Here is a 21204-nt window from a genome sequence, read left to right as displayed (position 1 = left end):
CTGTAAACCCAGTATTTTGGAAGGCTGAGGCTGGCGGATCAACTGAGGTCGAGTTTGAGACCAGCCTGGCCAACATGATGAAACTCTGTCACTATTAAAAATACAAAAAAATTTAGCCAGGTGCAGTGGCATACCCCTGTAGTCCCAGCTACTCAGAAGGCTGAGGCAGGAGAATCACTTGAACCCAGGAGGCGGAGGTTGCAGTGAGCCAAGATCGCGCCTCTGCACTCCAGCCTGGGCAGCAGAGCGAGACTCCGTCTCAAAAAAATAAAATATTTCCCGGGGAGCCCATGGTAAAAATACAGTCTCTCTTAAAGTAAGTTTAATCCAGTGTTAATTTTTAAGGCTTCAACTGAAATATATAAATGGTGTGTTACATGATCACAAATAGAGTGCATGTGTTTCTACTGAAACTTCAGAAACATAATATGACGTCGACACTTCAGATATAGTTATTTTAAATCACATGCTTGAGACTATATATTAATACAGTAATTCTGTTCATTTTAAATGCTAGGCAATATAGCGTTGGATTTGAGGTTGTAACCGTTTCTACTGTAGGAGATCCTGGTCCCCATGGCTTTCTGAGGAAATCTAGTGGTGACTATAGGTAATGTTGGCATTTTTGTTGTATCTATTTTATACTTTACTTTTTGTGGCATCATCTTCTATAAACTTTATTCTCATTTTCTCTAAATATAGGTGTGGGTTTTGCTACCTGGAATTAGAAAATATACCTTCTGGGATCTTCAATATCATTCCTAGCACCTTTTTGCCTAAACAAGAAGGACCTTTCTTCTTGGACTTTAATAGCATTATCCCCATCAAGATCACACAACTTCAGTGATGGAGAAATCTCGTTACTGGCTTTTATACTTAACCAAACATCAGTTCTTCAAATAAGGACACAAATCTTCAGGACAGTAAGCAGAACAATCAGAATGAAATTAAATATCTAAAAACACATTACAGTGGTATCTGGTGCTTGTCAGGGTGTTTGGTAAGAACTGTATATAGTCAGAATTACCTAAATCACCTAGAGGTACCGTTTACATGGTTTTGTGTATATAGAGTTGGCTAGCATTTTAGGGGCCATTTTGTATAAAAAGTGCATATGATTAAGATTAGACTTAGTCATCACTGTGAGATGCCTTTGCTAAGAGGATAAAGGAACTGAGACCAGATGAGAAAAAGGATATAGATTCCTTGAGTGGAATAGTGGGCTAGATTAATATACTGAAATATTTCCATTGTTTCCCTTTTTTGCAGAGCATGTGGACATTAAACCTGCTTGATTCTACTATACATCTTGGGCAACTAATTATCAAATGAATTGTGCCACCATAATTGATTTTAATTTTGCATTATTTATTATTTTAAAATGTTGCCCAGTTATGAAAGAATAAAGCTTTTAAATATAGACTACCTTAGCATGAAGATGCTCATGCCTAAGAACAAAAATTGTTGAGATTATCTCCCATTCAATCATGTAGCAAGAACTTAGAGAAATTCGCTACTGCGGTTTTTATTTTTAAAAAATAGTAATTGAGATATTGAAGACATTACAATTTAGTTTGTATCGTCTTTTTTTAAATGGCTGTATCGTTCAGTGCTCTTGTGGCAGTGGCACTTTGAAGAAAATAGAGAATTTAATATATGGTGATTGGGATATGTAGCATTCAGAAAAAGTGAATTGCCAAGATACTGGTGTCATGTAAATTCCCAGTTTACATAAAAACCCATCAGGATAGAATGATGCTCAATATTTTAAAATTCTAAAAATAGGGTGGGATTTTTCATTGTCTCTACTTTATAATTGTCAGAACTTATTTTGTATTGCTACTACCTTAAATTGAAATAAAATGTTTATACTTATGGATATTGCATAGTTTAACTTAGATTTATTCAAAGATTTCATCTGTCATGTTTCATGTAAATGACGATAGATTATTTGCATGAAAATATATATTTCAACAAAAATCTGTTCTTTTACAGAATAGTGGTAGATTATTACACTAATGAGATTTCATTTTGGTAAATACTTCATGCTTTCAGTTTTAGCCTATTAATTTTAGGTGGACTAATTTAACTAGTTTTCTGTTACTCTTTAAAAAGAAAAAATCCAGAACATAAGAACTATATTATAAACACATGATTTGAACCTGTTGTGGTAAAGATCTTGTACAGGATGCAAACTGAAAACCTAATCCATCAAATGTATTAGAAGAGACCTATATATGAACAACTTAACTGTGGCACTGATATTTCTATAATAGAGCTCTAAAAACATGCCACCAGTGTTTGAATAAGGGAAAGATTAATTTTGGCTGGACCAATATAAAAAATTGTACTTGAAGAATTGATACTTTAACTTGGACCTTGAAGGAAAGGCTTCAAAAGACAGACTACTGACCATTATTGAGTGTTTACTATGTACCCAATGTGTATATTTTTCTTTTTACTCTTCCCAATAGCTGAATAAAGTATAGATACTATTATTTGTACTTCTTACAATTGAGGAAAGAAGCCTAAGAGATTAAGGTATTTGCCCCAGGTTTACAAGCCGCCTTCCCTGAGCCCTGATTGACCTGCTGTGTGTGTCTAATGACACCCACAGACACAGCCATCTAGTCGAGGGAGGGACAAGATCCAGACCTGTTATAGAGGGAGGAAAAACAATCCAGGCCCTTCAGAGGTTCTAAGTAACAGACAGACTAGTCAGGAGTTGTTAGAGAGGATGACTCAGGTTTCTAATTCAGCACATGGACAGATGCTCATAGCTTCACCGAAGGTAAGTTTTGACACATTAAATTGCCCAGAAAATCCAGATCTGGAATCAACGTGGCGTAGTAAGCAAGATCACCCAAAAAGTCAGGAGTCACATGTGAACTAAAGATGGTTAAGAACTGATTTGGGGGAAGCTTTTTAGAAAGTATTTCTAATTTTTAGAAAAAAATACATAGACTAACAGGAGATACAAGAAAACAAGGGGGTTGGAGGGGGATTTAAGAAGCCTAATGAACAGAATTCCCAGAAGAGTATAATTAAATGTCAAATGTGGTAGAGATAAAGAGGCCACAGTGACAGCAGTGGGGGCAGACTACGTAAAACTAGAGATTTGACTAGGTGATAGTGTGACAAGGGAGCCCTGGTCAAAAGGTGGTCTGCATCCCTTTCTGGTGTAGGAGACAGGTAGGCTGATGGGAAAGGGGATTGAGGCAGGAAACAAGAGAGAGTTTTAATGCCCAAATAAGGAATACTCTAGTGCTACTGACTGCCTAGGCTTTGTCTTTTGTAAAGACAAGGGAAAGAAAGCCCCAATGTTAGAAAATTCCATCCCACTTTCCTTCTCTGCAAGTACTTAGAAATTTCTAGTTATTAGATTGTATAACTTGACTCTGCCGTAAAAACTTTATCCTAGTTTGGGCTATTTTCCAGATGGTGTTTTTTCTAGGCGGAAAAAGAATTGCCTCAATTGCAGGGAAGTTTTTGCTAATGGTAAGTCAAGCAAGTCTCAGTGTCTTTACTACAGGTTAAAGGGTGTGAGGAGATTTTATGAGAACTGAATGAACCCTGAAGGTCACTAGTCAAATTCAGGTATGCTGTTAAGTGTTCTTGTTTGAGACCAAATTACAAGACTGGCCAATTTTTGTATTCTTGGTAGAAACTGGGTTTCACCATGTTGCCCAGGCTGGTCTCAAACTCCTGGGCTCAAGTGATCCACCAACCTCAGCCTCCCAAAGTGCTGTGATTACAGGCATGAACCCTCGGGCCTGGCCGGCTGTTTAATATTCTTAAATAGCACAAGGGACTTCTATGAACTTTCCTAGATGAAATATTAACTTCTAGGTAAAACACCTTTTGATACTGCAAAGGGTTATTTCTGAAACTTAAACCTTATGATTGGCCAACCAAGAATTTTTCTCCACAGCATGCTTTAATAATGAAACGCAGATTAAGAGTCCAGCATTGTAACATTTCCACAGAGAAAGGATCCATCTGATTCTCAACTCTGAATGCACATTTGAATTCCCTCGGGGAGCTTTTAAAAGTAATGCCCAAGTGTACCCCCCAGTTAATTAAATAATTCTCTGGGGATGAGAGCTGACAGCAACACTTAAGCTTCCTAGGAGACTGCATGCAGTGTGCAGCCGAGGCCCACTCCTCCAGCGTCACCACCTCGTCTTTATTTTACTTATCTGCCACTGTGTTTCCTCACTGCCCGCAGCTTTAGTAGCAGCAAAAGTAGAATTCAAACCTTGGTAATCAAGGCTTAAATTATTACTATTCATGACCTTAATTGAAAATGATGACTGGTGAGCACAGCACTCCATGCTCTTCCTTACGGCAGAAGGGTTGCCTAGAAGATTTGGGCAATACTGGGAGTTATTTGAAGTCACAGAAAGTAGAAACTTTTCTCAAGCTGTTTTTATTACACTCAGTGTATTAAGACAAGTACAAAATAACCTTGTAATTAAGATACTGTATCAGTCAAAAAAGAAGTCACTATTGTATGAAGAGATTTACAAATGACTAAAATATACAGGCTGTGACAGAATTAACAGTTTGAAAGAGGGTTACTTTTTTCTTTTAGAAATGCTAAATTTTCTTAACAAGACAAAAATACAGTGCTCTAAATATGCATTACCATGAAAACATTAAAGAAAAGCAGTCTTAACACTTACTACTATTAACAGCCTTTGCCAACACATGCCTGCCTACTCCCTTTCCTAACTTTAAAGAACAGTTTCCTCTAAGGAATACTAGTGCAGCATAACCCTTAAATAATTTCATTTATTTTTAACGTTACAACCTACAGAGAAATTAACATCTTGTCAATCTAATAACAGTGGCAACCATTCTTCACATGCACTTCTCTTAGAATAAATCCCCTTGGCTGGCAGGATAAGGCTTATGCTGTAGAACCTTCTCCCCCACAGCCACAAATCCCCTTCTGTAAGTCCCTCCTACCCTCATCCCCCCCGGCATTCACCTTTCCCACCCCAAAAAGTGCAGCTCATGGTAGCCTTTCTCGAAAATGGTTTCAATGGGTATCCCAGAATACACGCTTTTTTAAAAGCCCCCCTCTGAACACCAGAGGCAGTGAACGTGAATTGTGTTCTTGGATTTTTTTTTTTTTAAGCCTCCACTGGGTCAAAAATATGTGCTCTTAATGCTTGAGTTTTTGCTTTGTGTGTGGGTTTTCTTTTTCGTTTAGATATCATGGAATAAAGTGGAGAGGACATCTCCATTTTCCCATACAAATTGAAGGGTGAGAAGAGAAAGAGAAGCAAGCTGTTGCCCCCACTTTGGCCTGGCTTCCCAGCCATCTTCCCAGCTCTGGTTCTTTCATAGGAACTAGTTATTGCTTCCACAATGCCATTACACGGAATGTTCCACAAAGGCTGTGAACCTGGTCACAGTCTACCCGCAGCAACAACTCTGCTCTGAAAAACCAGCCCAAGAGCTCTTACCCAGAAGAACAATCTTTAGCCCTCAAGGTCACTGAAACTTCATTAGAGCAGTTTAGAGTAGACGTGTAAGATTTGGCATATATTAAATGATTATTGGCACAATGTTCTCCAGTTCCATGTATAAATGTTGATATGCACATGGGCCAGGGCCCAGGATGAATCAGCCAATCTGCACCATTTTTATGTCAGCAATAATTCCATCTCTTCCCTTTGAGCACTGGAGGGAGAGCTGCTTCATCCGGTTCTCCAAGGCCTGGCCCTCGGGGGAGGTGTTGCTTTGGCTCTTACTGCTGCCACCACCGCCACTGCTATTGCTGAGGCCCCGGTTGTTGTTGGTTTTGTCACTTGTTTTATTCTCTGCCCCTTCTGCCCTGTCTCCTGTAGAAATACAAAGATTATCAAAAGTGAGTATTAACAATTCTAAGTCACTTGAGCTCAAACCAATCAGCTAACAGCCCTGTAGAATTCCCACTGTTGCCTACCGTGCCTATCAGAGAGGTTCTCAGTACATAATCATTTACTGCTTTTATTCCTTGTGATGTTTTATATATTCCTTAGCTATAGAGATGAAATTTGCCACATGGACTTTATAGCTGAGAAACAAACCTCTCTGCTATGTGCTTGCCAAGGAGACTGTTCTGATGTGAGACACAGGACCTAAGCTCTACTTTATAGAAGCTGAGTGGAGCCAGGAGCTCCCCAGAACAGCACTTGGAAACAACCTCAGTGATCAATACTGACAACGCAACCACAGAGACCTGGTAATGCAGCATGGGGTCCCTGAGACCTGGCAGAGGTATGGAACGGCACAACAGTCAGGCTACAGAGGCAGTGCGGCATCTGGGACAGGGTGAGAAGGCTGCTACTCACCTCGTTCTACTTCACATTCAGGGGAGGAGGCCCCGCTGCATTCACTTCGAGGGCCCAACACTGGGAACATCATCCCAAACTCTGACAGGGACACAGGGCTGGGCAGATCCAGGCTGCCAGGCCTCACAACCGCAGGGAACTGGTCAGGCATCTCAGACGGGCTTGTTGGTCCTGAACTAAAGCTGGACACAGACTGGGTTTCCGAGTCATCTTCAGACACAAAGTTGCTACAGCTGTCATCTTCAAAGGCCTCCGAGGCCACTAAGTTGAGAGAGAACACCAGTCACATGGGTTCTGTCACCTCCTCAAATACCACAAGTGCTTGCTGCTGGCAGGCAGCTAGACACAGTATGGGGACTGCAGAATCTCTACCTCTGAGTGCCTAATGAAGGAATGTGACTTCCCAAGCCTGAATGGCCAGCCTCTAAAGCAGCTGGAAGGGAAGCAGCTGGCAGCTGGATCCCATGGATATTAAGCGCCCTTCCAATAACCTTATAACCCTGCCAAGACATCAGTGTCACCAGACATTACCTAAAAATGGAAAATTAATTCAGCCACAAATTAGGACCTTTACTCCACCTCCGTCCCCCAAACAGATCCTCATGTGCACAGGAAGAGGTTCTGGTCCTCTGTAACACATCCCAAACAAAGCCAGCTGGACTCAGGCTTCTTTCTTAGGGCAATAGAAGCAAGAGCTGCTAGAAGAAACAGGCCAGCATGGAGTATCTGCTGGGACCTTTGTTATCTTCCAGGTAACTTCTGATCTCATAAAGAACACACTCACAGTCTACCCACATCACCATTTTCTGCAAAAGAACAGAAATCCTTTACAATGCTCCGTAGCCACATTATTTGGTAGACCAAAATAACAAGGCGCAGACACATGTTATTCCCATGGTTTCAAAGCCTCTTTGGCCTTTAGCGGTTTTCCCTCAGCCTGCCCACAATCCCACTCCTTATTAGAACTTTCCCCTCTTCTCTTTAAAAACAGCCTTGTAGCATTCCGTAAAGGTTTCTTACAAATGATAAGTACTGTAATGTTGGGGACAGAAAATAGGCTCAGACCTGAATTGAATCCCTAACTCCAAGACTTGCTGTGTGACCTTGATCAAGTTACCTTAACCTCTGTAAGCGTCATGATCCTCTCCATGCAGGGTTTGAGATGATGTATATGTTAAAGTAACTCATACATAATAGTTGTTCAAATGATAGTTTCCTTTCCTTTACCTTGAACCTAGCACTTAAATAGTTGTTGAAGGAATTAAAGAACTCCTGAGGAAGGAGCTTGGGAAAGAGCCAACAGGGATTATTCCACAGGTAAGGAAAAGAAAGGAAGTGTGCAAAGACAGTGTTGGGTGGGTTTTCTTGATGAGCATGACAGAAACCAAGTCAAACTTCTATCAGTTTTCCAGGGGGTGGCCCTGGGAAAAGAGGTCTCTATGATCAGATGCCAGTGAGAGCCACCATTTACTGAGTGCCTCTTGGGTGTCAGGGATTGATTCATGTAATCTGAACCACCACCCTACACAATGCATAGTATACAGTAGATACCATCATGCTCTCCATTTTACAGGTGAAGAAACTGAAATACAGAGTTGGGCCCTTGCCCACATTATGCACTAGTAATGATGTAAAGACAGATTTGAATCAAATCTGATTCCAGAGGTCCCTATCTTAGACAGCTCTTCTTTCCTGCAGGACTTCTCAGCCTTGAATGTTCTAATGTGTACTTTGACTTTCAAAGAGGAGTGAAGGTGTAATGTTCCCAATTTATTTGACCACAGAATCCTGACTTCGAGGAACACTTAGTACCATCTTGATGAACACAGTGTTCCATAAAACATGGGAAGCCACCAGAAACAGCCCTCAGGCCTGCCCAACTCTGAGACCTTTCAGTGATGGCCAGAGAAAGTGAGGACTCTGGGAAACAAATCACACAGTCTGGTATCTTCCCCATGTACCCAGTGGAGCCCCTGACTTACCAGAAATGGCATCAGGCTCAGGTTTGCTCCCTGGCAGATCCTCCACAGATGTGCTGCTGCCCTCAGCCCCAACACCGCATCCCCGAGGCCCCATGGCACTGGAGCGCCGCCGCTCGTGGATCTCATCTGAGATCATCTCCAGGTTCTTCAGGGCCATCTTGTATTCGCCTTTTGCCAAGGTCAATTTGGCCTGCAGGTCGTCCACAGTCTTTTTCAGTTGCTGGTCGAGAGAACAGGAGACTAAGTGAAGACTACCCTGTTAGCCTTAAGATGCTTTCTGAATGACAGGTTCAAGTACATTTTCTGCCCATCATTCTACTTCAAGGAATGTTCCAAGACATGACTGAAGACCTGATTACCATTATAACTGCTATTCATTCACCAGACAAAATCAGCCACTACCATCCCCAGATACCATCCAGGTGACAAGCTCTGATACCCCACAACTCTCACTGGTGGAATAAACCCCCATCAGGGAAGCAAAAATGGGCAAACACACCCAAGTCCCACAGTCTAGACATCTGGTTCCCAGTACAGTGGTTCTCGAACTTGCATCAAAATCCCCTTGAGTGTTAAGACTCAGCTCACTGGACTCCAACCTCTGAGTTTCTGATTCAGTCGGTCTAGAGTGGGACCTGGTCTATCAGGTCTCCAGGTGATAGTGATGCTGCTAGTCCTAAGAGCATGCTGTGAGAACCACTGGCCTCGTACAACAGAGAAAGTGACTGAACAGCAGTTAGAGGTTCAGAGACGAATGAAGACCCAACCAAGACAATTTTGAGGTCTGAAAACTCAGTAAAGCATGTGTCTCTCCACTTTCCCCTTATAGCAAGTGGCCCATTTGATATTCTGCTGCCCCAGAAAAGTGAAGCTTTGAGTGTAGAAAAATCCCATCAGTGACAAAAGCCCAAAGCTACACATACCTCAAGCTGCACGTAGTACTTTGCCTTGAGTTCAAAATAAGGCCTGCAGAAGACAAGAAGGAAAACCATCAGAGTAATATAATACAGTAACCACAGTCAACTCCACAAGATGAAAAAGAGGCATCAGCTACCACTGGCCAGGTCATCCTTCCAATATTTAGTAAATTCTAACAAGGCCATGACATGTGAGTGATGCTCCTAGCTTTGTAGACTGATTGACAGACACCAGATAGAACAGCTGGGCTCACCCAGTGCTATACTGACAGGAGGCCCATCTCAAGACACGGGGAAGCCACACACAGATATCTTGGGGACTCTGCAACCTAGCTCATATTCCTCCTGTGTGGGAAGGCTGTTCAGGGCCACACGGGTTATACCCAGCAGTAAGGGTGGCCTGGATCTACTCTCCTAACGAAGTTGATTCCCCAGGGATGAAAAGCAGATGAGGCTGGAGAAGGGCTGCTTAAACCTTCTCCTCTACTGAAGTCAACTGGGGAAGAGAGAGAAGCACCACACCTCCCTCACAGCACAGCAAGGCCACCACTAGGAGGGGGTCTCAGGTTGGTCCTCCTGAACCTGTCCAAAGACTGGAGTTGTTAGTTGGCCAACTCAGCCACATAATGGGCACAAGAAATGCCAGTATCCTAGCAGTTCCCTTGGTTCTGGGTCAGCCAAAAGAGCTTGGCTCTTTTTTAGGAACTTTGGTGCCTGAACATTAAGAGTAGATCATTGCTTTATTCTTGAGCTGTTCAGCCTCCATGAAGCTCTCAAGTCCTGCATCCTGAGGATCCAGATGGATGACAAGGACACAGGACTGCCATTGGTAGGTATGAAAATCCTGAAACTTGGGGAGAGAGTGGGGTGTATAAGTTCTCTCGTGACCAAAAGGAGCAGACAGGAGCACAAGGTGAGGAGTATGTGTGTGAATGGGCATCGGAGGGCACAGGGAAGATGTCCCAGCAAAAGCAACACGAGCATCCATGCAAGGGAGTGTGGCTGGAAACGCAGGGTGGGCATGGAGGTGGCCTGGAAGCCACTCCATGGAATGCACAGATGTATATTTTATCCTTTGGGCAGACAGGAGCCGCCCAAGACTATGATCTGTCCCTATACTCTTCTTGGAGTCTGAGAAGGCTGGCAAAGTACAATCACAAGATTTATTTTCTTAAACAGGTTAATGGATGACATGTGATGTGTGTGCAGTGGGAGTTAGTGGTCTTTTGAGAAAAGACCCACCATATTCACAACAAAGGAAGCAGCATCAAAGGCTGCTCCTCAACCTTCTTGGGTGTTGCCATATGGATGATGCCTGGGCTTGCCCAGAGCAGGCACAGGTCCTACAGCAACCCTTACCACCTCGTGCCTCCCCTGCAGAAAAATGCTGTATACACGTCTGCTACTTAGCTCTCAAGAGATCAGCCCCTGACACACCAAAAACCAAACCAAAACAAAAATACACTAGTCAATTAAGTGCAATAATAAATGGTTAAATGCTATTCCTCTGCACGTATGTGTACATATGTATGTTGGAAGAGTGTGAGCAGAAACCAAAGAAAAGTCAAGCCTGGAAGAAGGTACTGGGGAGTAGTACAGAGCCTAGGAGGACCAGACTCTTCCTTGCCCCCCTCTCTTCCTCACTGAATTGTCACCATTCCCTCACTTGCATGAGAACTGGGCATCTGCCAAGCTTCCAACTGCCCGGCCCCTCCTGGCTGGGGCTGTGACCATGCCTGGAAGACAGGCCTTCAGTAGCCCTGCACAGCCCGCTCTGGGTCTACCTTTGGCTGTTAAGTCTAGGTCATCATAAGTCGTCCTCCTTTTGCTAGGAGGCCCAGGAACTGGGAATGAAGCGGGGGCTTGTCCCCAAGAGAGGGTACACAGTTGTGCCTGCCCACCATTATCAATGTTGTATAAAAACATACAGGGCTGTAGTGAGAAGAGATTGGGGGAAAAAAAAAATACTAAAGCCAGTCTTATAGCATTTTATCAGCTCTTGATCACAGGAAACATGCATTGTGAACACAGCTCATCCCTATTACACTGACAGATAAATTGAGGGATAGGGCCTTGTCCACACTATCAACCACAGACCCAAGGGTACAGCGTGAATTTACCAAATCCCAGCCAGTGGGCCATTTAATAATGTGCCTTTGAAATTCCTTTTTCTGTGTTTCCTAACTCAATCATATCTAGAGCAGCCCACCCCTTAGCATCCTCTGCCTCGGGGGGTCATAGAATATTAGGGGGCAAGAGAGCCTGAGCAGGGGCTCTGGTGAGGCCCCAGGGTCTACATCAAAGGACTACTCAGGGTGGTCCTTGAGTGCGTGACATACAAAAGGCTGAGCAGATGCAGACGGATAGCCGCACGGCCCAGGGAAGGCCGTGTCCAGACTTACTTGGACTTGTTGATGGCTCTTTTGAGTTTCTTCTCCAGTTGTCGCATGCGGCCCATGGCGGCGTTGTACCTGGCTGCTGTCTCCTTATGCACCAGCTCGCTCCTGGTCTTGGTCTGCTCCGCCTCCATGACCTGCAAACAACAGCAGAGTTCAGCCCAGTCCAGCCCAGAACAGCCCCTGCTTGGAATATTACATCATTTTTCAAAAAATGTTCTTTGGCCGGGTGTGGTGACTCACACGTGTAATCCCAGCACTTTGGGAGGCCAAGGTGGGTGGATCACGAGGTCAGGAGATCAGGACCATCCTAGTCAACCTGGTGAAACCCATCGCTACTAAAAATACAAAAATCAGCTAGGCCTGGTGGAGTGCTCCTGTAGTCCCTGCTACTCAGGAGGCTAAGGCAGAAGAATCACTTGAACCCGGAGGCGGAGGGTGCAGTGAGCTATCATGCCACTGCACCTGGGCGACAGAGACTGTCTCAAAAATAAAAATACTCTGGGCAGTGCGCGGTGGCTCACGCCTGTAATCATAGCCCTTTGGCAGGCTGAGGCGGGTGGATCACCTGAGGTCAGGAGTTTGAGACCAGCCTGGCCAACATGGTGAAACCCCGTCTCTACTAAAAATACAAAAATTAGCTGGGCATGGTGGCGTGTGCCTGTAGTCCCAGCTACTTGAAAGGCTGAGGCAGGAGAACACTTGAACCCAGGAGATGAAGGTTGCAGTGAGCCGAGATCGCGCCACTGCACTCCATCCTGGGCGACAGAGCAAGACTCTTATCTCAAAATATATATATACATATAAATATCGATATCTATATCTAGATATATATTTGAGCAAATCAGTGGTCAGACTAAGAATAAACCAGCTTCCCAATAGTGGTTTTCTTTTCCTATTGATCTATTTTGAAAAGATCTTGTGAGGCAAGATTAAATAGCTAAATTGGCTGTGGCAATGACTGAGAAAATGGAAAAACAAAAAGAAAATTTTGAACTATTTTCTGATTCAACAGATGTCCACTTTCTTAGGTTCCTGGATCTAAGTAGCCACCTAGAGCTCCTCCCGTTCACACCTTGGGGCAGGGGCCTGATGGGCAGGCAAATGGCCAGACAGCAGCAGTGGGAACCTGAGACGGGGAACCTAATGAGGAGACCACCAAAACCAAGAACTAGCAAACCAGGCACGACGGCACTCAAGCCAGCAAAGCAGCCATGACTTCCGTTGTTTGGTCCTTTCCCAAATATTCTAAACTAGTTGGCTGTGCACAGAAGAACTCAGGATCCAGAAGGGGCAAACTTTACATTTAAGCAATTAAAACCCAGTCATTCACATCAGATTTTGAGGTACACAAACATTTGTGAGCAGAAGACGAGTCAGAGTTCTGGTGGGAAATTCTGGTGGGAACACTGTTAAGTCTGTTGAAAAAAATGAGTTACAAAACCAATACTCAAGGGCCCTCAATGGCCAAAAAAAAAAAAAAAAAAAAAAAAAGGCAGCTCACAGGCCCAGTCCCTCAGACATGGGCAGTGTTAGTTCTCTCCTTGCTTACCTAAAGAAAAACACCAGAACAAGGCCTGCCTTGAAGAAAGGAGGGAAACAAACTGCAGTTCAGGCCACATAAGCAGCTTGCGATTTCTTTCCCGGTCTTCTTCCTACTACTCCCAGTGTTATAAAATAAACCAGAGAGACAGTAGAGGTTAGGCTAAAGGATTCCTCTCTATTCTCTGGTGAGCGTCCGAGAGGAGCCCAGAGGGCTCATGGTCACTAGTCGACCCCGTAGAACAATTTTAGGGAGGTACCACCACATCTTTAGTTCACAGTTAAAAGAGAAGGCCACAGAAGAAAGCTGCCAGTGTTCTACCACCTCTTCCAGTCAACAGCCACAATCAGCCCTAGGATAGTTTACTTATAATAAGGATTTTTAAAGGTACCATGAAAAATTATGAAAGACTTTTATATGGGCATTAAAAATTACAGGGTGTCCTGTCTAGGGCACCCTTCCAGGCTATCTCTGACTTTGTCTCGAAGCTGTTTTACAACCCTGTAAGTTGTAGAAAACTGACAGTAATACAAATGGGTTTTTTCCCCCAGAGAAATGAAGATGAACTGTGTCCCAGATGCATTGGATTACTGACTGCCCTGTAATAGTCCATTTTGTATCTGTTGGTAATTCATTTCAGCATTCTTGGTTTTCTATGAGTTTGTATTTTTTTGAATTCAAGAATTATAACATCTCATTAGATCCCTCCTTATTTAATAGAAAGTATTTGACACGAGAACATTTTATATTTGTATCCCAATTATGCTTTTACCTTCTTAAAAATATCTTTTAACAAAGGCTTCAGTGCTTCAGATAATTTTTAAAAACCACAGAATAAAAGAGAAGAAAAATAGGAGGGAACTGAGCTAAACTGGCATGAGGTGACATGCTTGCTCACATGACTTCTAAACCAAGACCAAAGGGCTAAGAGAATCCTTTCCCTTTGCTTCCAAAACCAGATATTTCACAAGGAAACAAAATGCACTAAAAATATCTCATGCTTGATACTTGGGGAAACAGCGGTAAACTTAAGGATTTACTGGTATAACCTTTATGAAAACTCAAACCTTCAGGTTCATCAAAGACAACATGTTGGGGGTGACTGTTTTATTACAAAAGGATCCAATGAAAGGTTCACCTTTAAGGAGCTGTCAGAATGCATTTTCAATAGACTTGTAGAAGCTGTAATTTGAGGCTCCTGTACAGAAAGAGTCCCCTGTGAGAAGCAAGGTTCTTGCCATCTGCACACAGGCCCTCATTCTGTCTTGGCCTCTAGGCTGCAAGCAGAAGCACAGGCTTTCTACGATAAAACACTCGGAAAGCTCCGAGCACATGGCAATATTGGCAGTGAAAACTGAAGAAGTGGCCAGCATGTCACTATCCCCCGCTTCACCCTACTACCACATCCTGCCCCTATCGCCCCACTTCTCATGTATATACAAAACCTCCAGTGAAGCCAGGTGTGATGGGGCTCATGCCTGGAATCCCAGCACTTTGGGAGGCCAGGGCGGGCAGATCACTTGAGGTCAGGAGTTCGAGACCAGCCTGGCCAACGTGGTGAAACCCCGTCTCTACTAAAAATACAAAAATTAGCTGGGTGTGGTGGTGGGAGCCTGTACTCCCAGCTCCTCAGGAGGCTGAGGCAGGAGAAAAGCTTGAACCTGGGAGGCGGAGGATGCAATCAGTCAAGATGGTGCCGCTGCACTCCAGCCTGAGCGACAGGGCGAGACTCCATCTCTCTCTCTCACACACACCCTCCAGCTCTTGGAAGAGACCTCCACACAACTCAGCTTCCCGCCTTGAGGAAGAAGGTCACTGAGCATGTCGCCTTGGTTACCTCTCCTAGGTAATCAAGGAGTTTCTCCATCTACAGCCTAGCATCAGGCATAAGCTGTGTGCAGTGATGTGGGTCGGGTGTGGTGGGATAAGGAAGGAGGAGGGCAGCTGAGGGGTAGGAGTGGCAAACTGCACCCCGCACTCCGGAGCAGTCAGATGCTGAAGATCAACGGACCACAGAGATACTGCTCAGCCCCGGACCCTGTTCATGTCAGTTCACAGAAGATAGCAAACAGCCAGCACCTTCCTGCATGGGCACCACTGGGCACTGAATGGGTGTTTCAGTCTGGCTTAGCACAGCCTCTGTGGGGTCCCACACCAGCAGAATGGCCCAACCTGCTTAGTAGACATTCACCAGGCACAGCTCCTCAGCCTCCCATTATGGCTTTCTCGACTCTCCAATCTCCAAGACCTTTGTACCCTCAGTTACACTCCCAACATCTCTTCCAACATCATAGAGCTGCAGTCAGGGGCCTCCTTGCCCAGGGAGGCAATCTCACTCTCTGCTCAGAACCTCCATTCTGACTGTTTCAGACTGTTTTCTGATTCTTACTGCGTCCTTGGGCAATGAGACCTAAGAAGGCGCTGCTTCCCACTGTGTGGAAGGGAGGCGGTTCATACCCACCACCGTCAGGGAGGCTGTCCTGAGCAGCTCCTCACCTGCCATCCCAGGCTCATATCCACTGTGGACCAGGAGAAGGGCTGGCCCTGCGTCGTGTCCTCTCCAGCAACTGCCTGCCGCCAGTTCAGAAACAGTTCGTACCTCTCATTTCCAAGTCACATTTCCCGCTTCCGCTGTCTGAGCTCTTTCAGCAGACATCAGAAAAGCCAGTTTCTCCCTTCCAGAATGCCAGCCCTCCTCTCTCAGAGGATGAAAAGCTATCACCTTCCCCTAAAGGCTACTTCAAGGCCAAAACAGCCACGGCTGAAGGGGCCTATGCGGCCCAAGCTCCCTAGCTGGGGAGCAGCAGGGACCCCGGGCCCTGTGCCCCAAGGAAGGCTGCTCAACTGCAGGCTTGGCAGCTCTGCCACAGGCTACTTGTACTTTCCAGAGTCCTCATCAACCCCAGCACAGAGCAGAAAACTGATCCGTTGTCTCTGTCTGTGGCACTGCACGTGGCCTAACAGAGCACATCAGGGCTCCTGCCACCTCCTAGTACATCGGCTTCAGCCACGGCTCCAAGTGTGGCTGCCTGATGTCACCCCAGGAAATGTGAGAGGCCGCACAGATAGTCTTGGGCACGTTACGTGGGAACCCCAGTGTCCCACTGTGCCTGGAGGGATCGTGTAGTCCAAGCCACTGCCATTTCTTCAAAGACAGCCCTGGGCCTTTCTGAGCACAGAAGTTTCCTTTAGTAGACCCTAAAGTAATACTTTGGAAGAAGAGGGTGAGATGAAGCTCCCTTGCTCTAAAGAAACAAGCATCCTAGAGTACCCAGAAGGCAGACAAGGGAGGAGACATTCTCTAGCCCTTTCATCATGCAGCTTTCAGCTGGCTGAGCATGCCAGGCCTGTGAAGCTCTAGGAGGGGTCAACACGAGCACCACTGGGGGAAATGCTAAGTCCAGAGAGTTCCCAGTTACTCGACACTGTTTCAAAGCCAACCATGCAAGTGTGTGTCCTGGAGAAAGAATTATGTTCTGCATCATCCATCACAGTCGGAAAGCCTGCTCTGTATTCTGAACTTCTGAGTGGCACAGGGACGTGATGGGGGAAAGCTTCGCCACAGGCTTTGTCTCTTGCTGGTGTCTGTTTTTAACTGTTCAATGAGGGGCATTTCCAGCCTATGCAACTGTGAAGGGATCTGGGAAAAGGAACATCAGCTCCAAGGTGGAAATCCTGGCATGTGACCCAAAACACCTGCCAATCTGCAGAGGTTGCCCCCAAGCCCAAGAAAACCAAAAGGGCCCTTTCCTTCAGTGGCCACAGAGAAGGCACGTATCAGCTGACCCTCCCGGGGCCCTATGGAGTCCTCATGACCTCAGGGGTACAGGGCCATCTTGTACAGTCCCACAGGTCTTACACTGCACAACTCCAAAAAGCGCTATTCCCGAAGTCTGTGGTGTGAACGGATGCCCTGAGTTACACACTGTGGAGGCCTTGGGGACACCACTCCTTGGGAGGCCACCCACCATCTTTTGGGGCCTTAGCACTTAAAAATGAGAGATACACAAAGCAGAAGCATGGTTTATCTTTAAAGAACAGATTAAATGACTTCTGAAATGCTTGCTTATAGGCTGACATGGGTCTCCAGCTGGGGTGGACGAAGGGCGAAAAGGAAAAGTGACCGATCAGCTAATTTCTTGGAAGACACTACCTTACATTTTGTCCTTTTCATATCTATTGGACTTTGGCTTGTGAACTTCCAATATTTCCAGCCACCCCTTCCATTTTTCTCAAGATGACCCAAAAAAGCTGTTTCCAGCCCATGTCTAGCTCCGTGAGCATTACACCCACTAGGGGGCAGGAGGCACGCAAAGCAAAGCACAGCCAAGAGTCTCAGGCTGCAGACAGAGGTGCATAAAGTCAACGTGGATTTGACTCTTGAAGTCATTTGTGTGTCAAGCTTTCTATTTAAGGAAGCACAAGGCCACCTTTAATTATCAGATCCCCCAGGACTTGAGCCACTGCGACAGGTGACATTTAAAAGGGAAATCCTGTTGGCATTAACCTGCTGACTTTTCTATTCCAGCCCCCTAGACGGCTTTCTTAAGGAGTCACCAAGACCTCTTGCAACCCCCTGTCTGCTCTGTACAGGGTCTTATTGGAGCTGCTGAAGCCACAGGTCAGCTCACCCACCCTGCAGCAAACCAGTCCTACACTGGTTTTCCAGGCACTGGGGATCTAGACAGAGAATGCAGAGGGGCACAATGGACCCAGGCTGGTGTGGGGGGACATCAGGAACATGAGCCTGGGCAGCCCAGGAGCCAAGCCTGGAAGGGCAAAGAGGTATCCAGGAACAGGCTGCATGACTTGTAAGAAACCCGATAGAGTTAGGCAGGGGTAAGCAAGTACTGCTGAGCCAAGAACTGTCCCTAGCTGCTATGGTCTGAACATTTGTGTCCTCTCAAAATTCTTACGTTGAAACTGATCCCCAGTGTGAGGGTATTTGGAGGTAGGGCCTTTGGGAAGTGATGAGGTAATGAGGGTGGAACCCTCATGAATGAGATGAGTGACCTTATAAGCTCATGTACCCCTTCCACCGTGTTAGGACATGGAAAAGACGGTCATCTGTGAACCAAGAAACAGGCCCTCATGAGACACTGAATCTACCAATGTCGTGATCTTGCACTTCTCATCCTCCAGAACTGTGAAAAATAAATTTCTATTGTTTACAAACCACCCTGCTTATGGTATTTTGTTTAGTATTTTGTCTTGGCCTGAGCAGACTAAGGCACTGCCATTTTTGGCTCTGAGTAATGCAGCCAGAGAGGTGGTCATGGGAGCCGGTAAAGAACCCAATATAATGGCATAAAACCCAGCCAGCCAAGCCGCGGGTAAGGATCTCACGCCGTCCGCTTCCTTCGTGCCTGTCAACTCCCTGAATCCCAGCCCAGAAGGCCTGTCCTGAGTACACACCTGATTCTGGTCTAATCTGCCATGACCCCTGCCTTCCTCCGACAGCACATACCCGAAGTGCAGCCCCCGTGTAGGGCTGTTCATCAAGGTCTCCCCATCACAGATTCTAAACCCCGCCAGTATGCTGGGGTTCCGTGGGAGCAGACCCCGGAAAACAACCAGGTCCCTCTGGAAGCCCGAGTCCACAGTCAACACCCTTTGGGGATGACCCAAACCAGACAAACCTCAGGCAACATAAGGGAAAGAACAGCTCTTGCTGTCACGGAGAGACACTGTGACTCATTCTGGAGCACTGGCTTCGTACCAAGTGCAGCCAAGAGACCACACGAAGATGACAACCTGTGATGTTCAGAGTGTTTTCAGGCAGCACGCCTGGGAGTCGAGTCTGTTACCTCCGTTCGGGGGAAGCCAGCGCGCATGCACGTGCACACCCCCACAGCACACCCGGCCATGACTCATACCCTCTGAGTGGCGTGATTCAGCATCTCCTGCCAGGCGGAGTCGAACTGCCGCTTGTCATCCTCCAGCAGCCGCTGCTCGGCCAGGGAGATGGTCTCCTTGGCAGCACGGAGCACCTCGGTGGCCCTCTGGAAGTCCTGAGTGGCTTTCTGAGCTTCCAGCTGAGCCTGTGTGAGAAAGAATCCTCATGAGGCCTCAGGAAATGGCGGGGACTCCCCACGGTCCATTTTACCTTTCAAAAAATAAGCATCCCAAGGACCAGGACAAGCTCACCTCTGCCTCTTCACTCCCGGCACCCACAGATCCTCAGAGATGCCAGACAGGGCAATGGACCCCTGATGGGGGAGTGAGCGCCAAATCAGTGAGCGGACAGTTTCCACAGTTCTGGGCCCAATGGATGAGATACACACGTCAGCCCTTGGCCAGAATCGGACATGGCAAACCAGCCCATGGTGGGACAGGTACAGCCAACCCCACGGCCTTTCTCAGAAGCTCTGCCTCACTAATGAGGTCAAGGTGGATACAGTAGTCCTGTCACCGTCCCTGCCCAGATCTGTGGCTCAATTCATGGCAAGTCAGAACCAGAACCCTGGAGATCATGGTCCAAAGACTTCACTCTGTAGCTGAGAGGACACGGCCTTTCCTGAGATCACACAGCTGACTAGAAGCAGAGCTGTGCCAGACTCCGGGCAGTAGGAGCTCCAGCCCAGCACTGCCCCTCTGCCAGAGAGGCCCCCACTCCACTCACACCCACTGACTCCAGCAACAGGCCAAGTGTGGCACCAGGCAGGCAAAGAGAAGGACCTCATTAATTAAAACAACATGGTCCCTGCTTTCAAGGAGCATCAGGTGGGAGAAGCAATACCACCTGTCGCTGACCACATGTCTAGAGCTGCCACCACGACATGCGTCTACTGATTGTTCAAAATGTGATTAATCCCGGCCGGTTGCAGTGGCTCACACCTGTAATCCCCAGCACTGTGGGAGGCGGGCAGATCACTTGAGGTCAGGAATTGAAGACCAGCCTGGCCAACATGGTGAAACCCTGTCTCTACTAAAAATACAAAAATTAGCCAGGCATGGTGGCAGGTGCCTATAATCCCAGCTACTTGGGAGGCTGAGGCAGAAGAATCACTTGAACTTAGGAGAAGGAGACTGCACTGAGCTGAGATTGCACCACTGCACTCCAGCCTGGGTGACAAGAGTGAGACTCCATCTCAAAACAAAAAAGTGATTCATCCCAATTGAATGTAAGACATCCCTAATCTTAAAGACTTAGGACACACACACAAAAAAGAATGTTAAATATCTCAATAATTTTTATTACATGATGAAATATTTTGGATATACTAAATTAAATAAAATATATTATTAAAATTAATTTCAAGTGGGTGCAATGGATCCCACCTATATCCCAGCACTTTGGGGGGCCAAGGCAGGAGGACCACTTGAGGCCAGGTATTCAAGACCAGCCTGGGAAACACAGCAAGACCCCACTTCTGGAAAAAATTAAAAACTTAATCGAGCATGGTGGCACATGGCTGCATTCCCTGTTCCTTGGAAGGCTGAGGCAGGAGGATCACTTGAGGTTACAGTGAACTATGATTATGCTGCTGCACTCCAGCCCGGGTAACACAATGAGACCCTGCTTCTTAAATAAATAAAATTTAAAAATTAAATTCACAGGCTGGGCACACTGGCTCAAACCTGTAACCCCAGCACTTTGGGAGGCCAAGGCAGGAGGATCACAAGGTCAGGAGTTTGAAACCAGCCTGGCCAACATGGCAAAACCCTATCTCTACTAAAGATACAAAACTTAGCTGGGTGTGGTGGCACACGCCTGTAGTCCCAGCTACTCGGAAGGCTGAGGCAGAAGAATCGTTTGAACCTGAGAGGTGGAGGTTGCAGTGAGCTGAGATCACGCCATTGCACTCCAGCCTGGGTGACAAGAGCGAAACTCTGACTCAAAAAAAAAAAAAAACAAATTTAACTTCACCATTTCATCTTTCCTCATTTTTCCTTTTTTACTGTGACCACTGGGAAACTTACAATTATATGGGTGATTCCAATTCTATTTCCTGTGGACAGTGGATACCTTTACCCCAAGATGGGCCAGGTGATGGCAATTGTGTGACTGCATGAGAAATC

The 21204-nt window shown here is 46.0% G+C and overlaps 2 protein-coding genes across 3 annotated transcripts in view; one reads left to right on the top strand and one right to left on the bottom strand.

Moving 5' to 3' along the window:
- The window catches only part of CAPN7 (calpain 7), a 47025-nt gene extending 45146 nt beyond the window's left edge, over window positions 1–1879 (top strand). For both annotated transcript variants that reach the window (XM_015132212.3, XM_015132211.3), the window contains 2 exons: window positions 518–610; window positions 703–1879. In XM_015132212.3, the coding sequence (XP_014987698.1) occupies window positions 518–610; window positions 703–847 (238 nt within the window). In that variant the 3' untranslated portion in view covers window positions 848–1879. The remainder of the gene's footprint in view (window positions 1–517; window positions 611–702) is intronic.
- A 2534-nt stretch (window positions 1880–4413) lies between these two features.
- SH3BP5 (SH3 domain binding protein 5) overlaps window positions 4414–21204 on the bottom strand; it is a 76801-nt gene continuing 60010 nt past the window's right edge. The window contains exons 4-9 of the mRNA XM_015132213.3: window positions 19059–19223; window positions 11646–11776; window positions 9250–9292; window positions 8327–8546; window positions 6345–6605; window positions 4414–5852 (exon numbers count right to left, since the gene is read on the bottom strand). Of these exons, the coding sequence (XP_014987699.2) occupies window positions 5635–5852; window positions 6345–6605; window positions 8327–8546; window positions 9250–9292; window positions 11646–11776; window positions 19059–19223 (1038 nt within the window). The 3' untranslated portion in view covers window positions 4414–5634. The remainder of the gene's footprint in view (window positions 5853–6344; window positions 6606–8326; window positions 8547–9249; window positions 9293–11645; window positions 11777–19058; window positions 19224–21204) is intronic.

This window comes from Macaca mulatta, chromosome 2 (genome assembly GCF_049350105.2).
Source record: "Macaca mulatta isolate MMU2019108-1 chromosome 2, T2T-MMU8v2.0, whole genome shotgun sequence".
Classification (NCBI taxonomy): Eukaryota; Metazoa; Chordata; class Mammalia; order Primates; family Cercopithecidae; genus Macaca; species Macaca mulatta.
The sequence above is the reverse complement of the archived record's forward strand: the minus strand, read 5'-3'. Positions and strand labels throughout refer to the sequence as shown.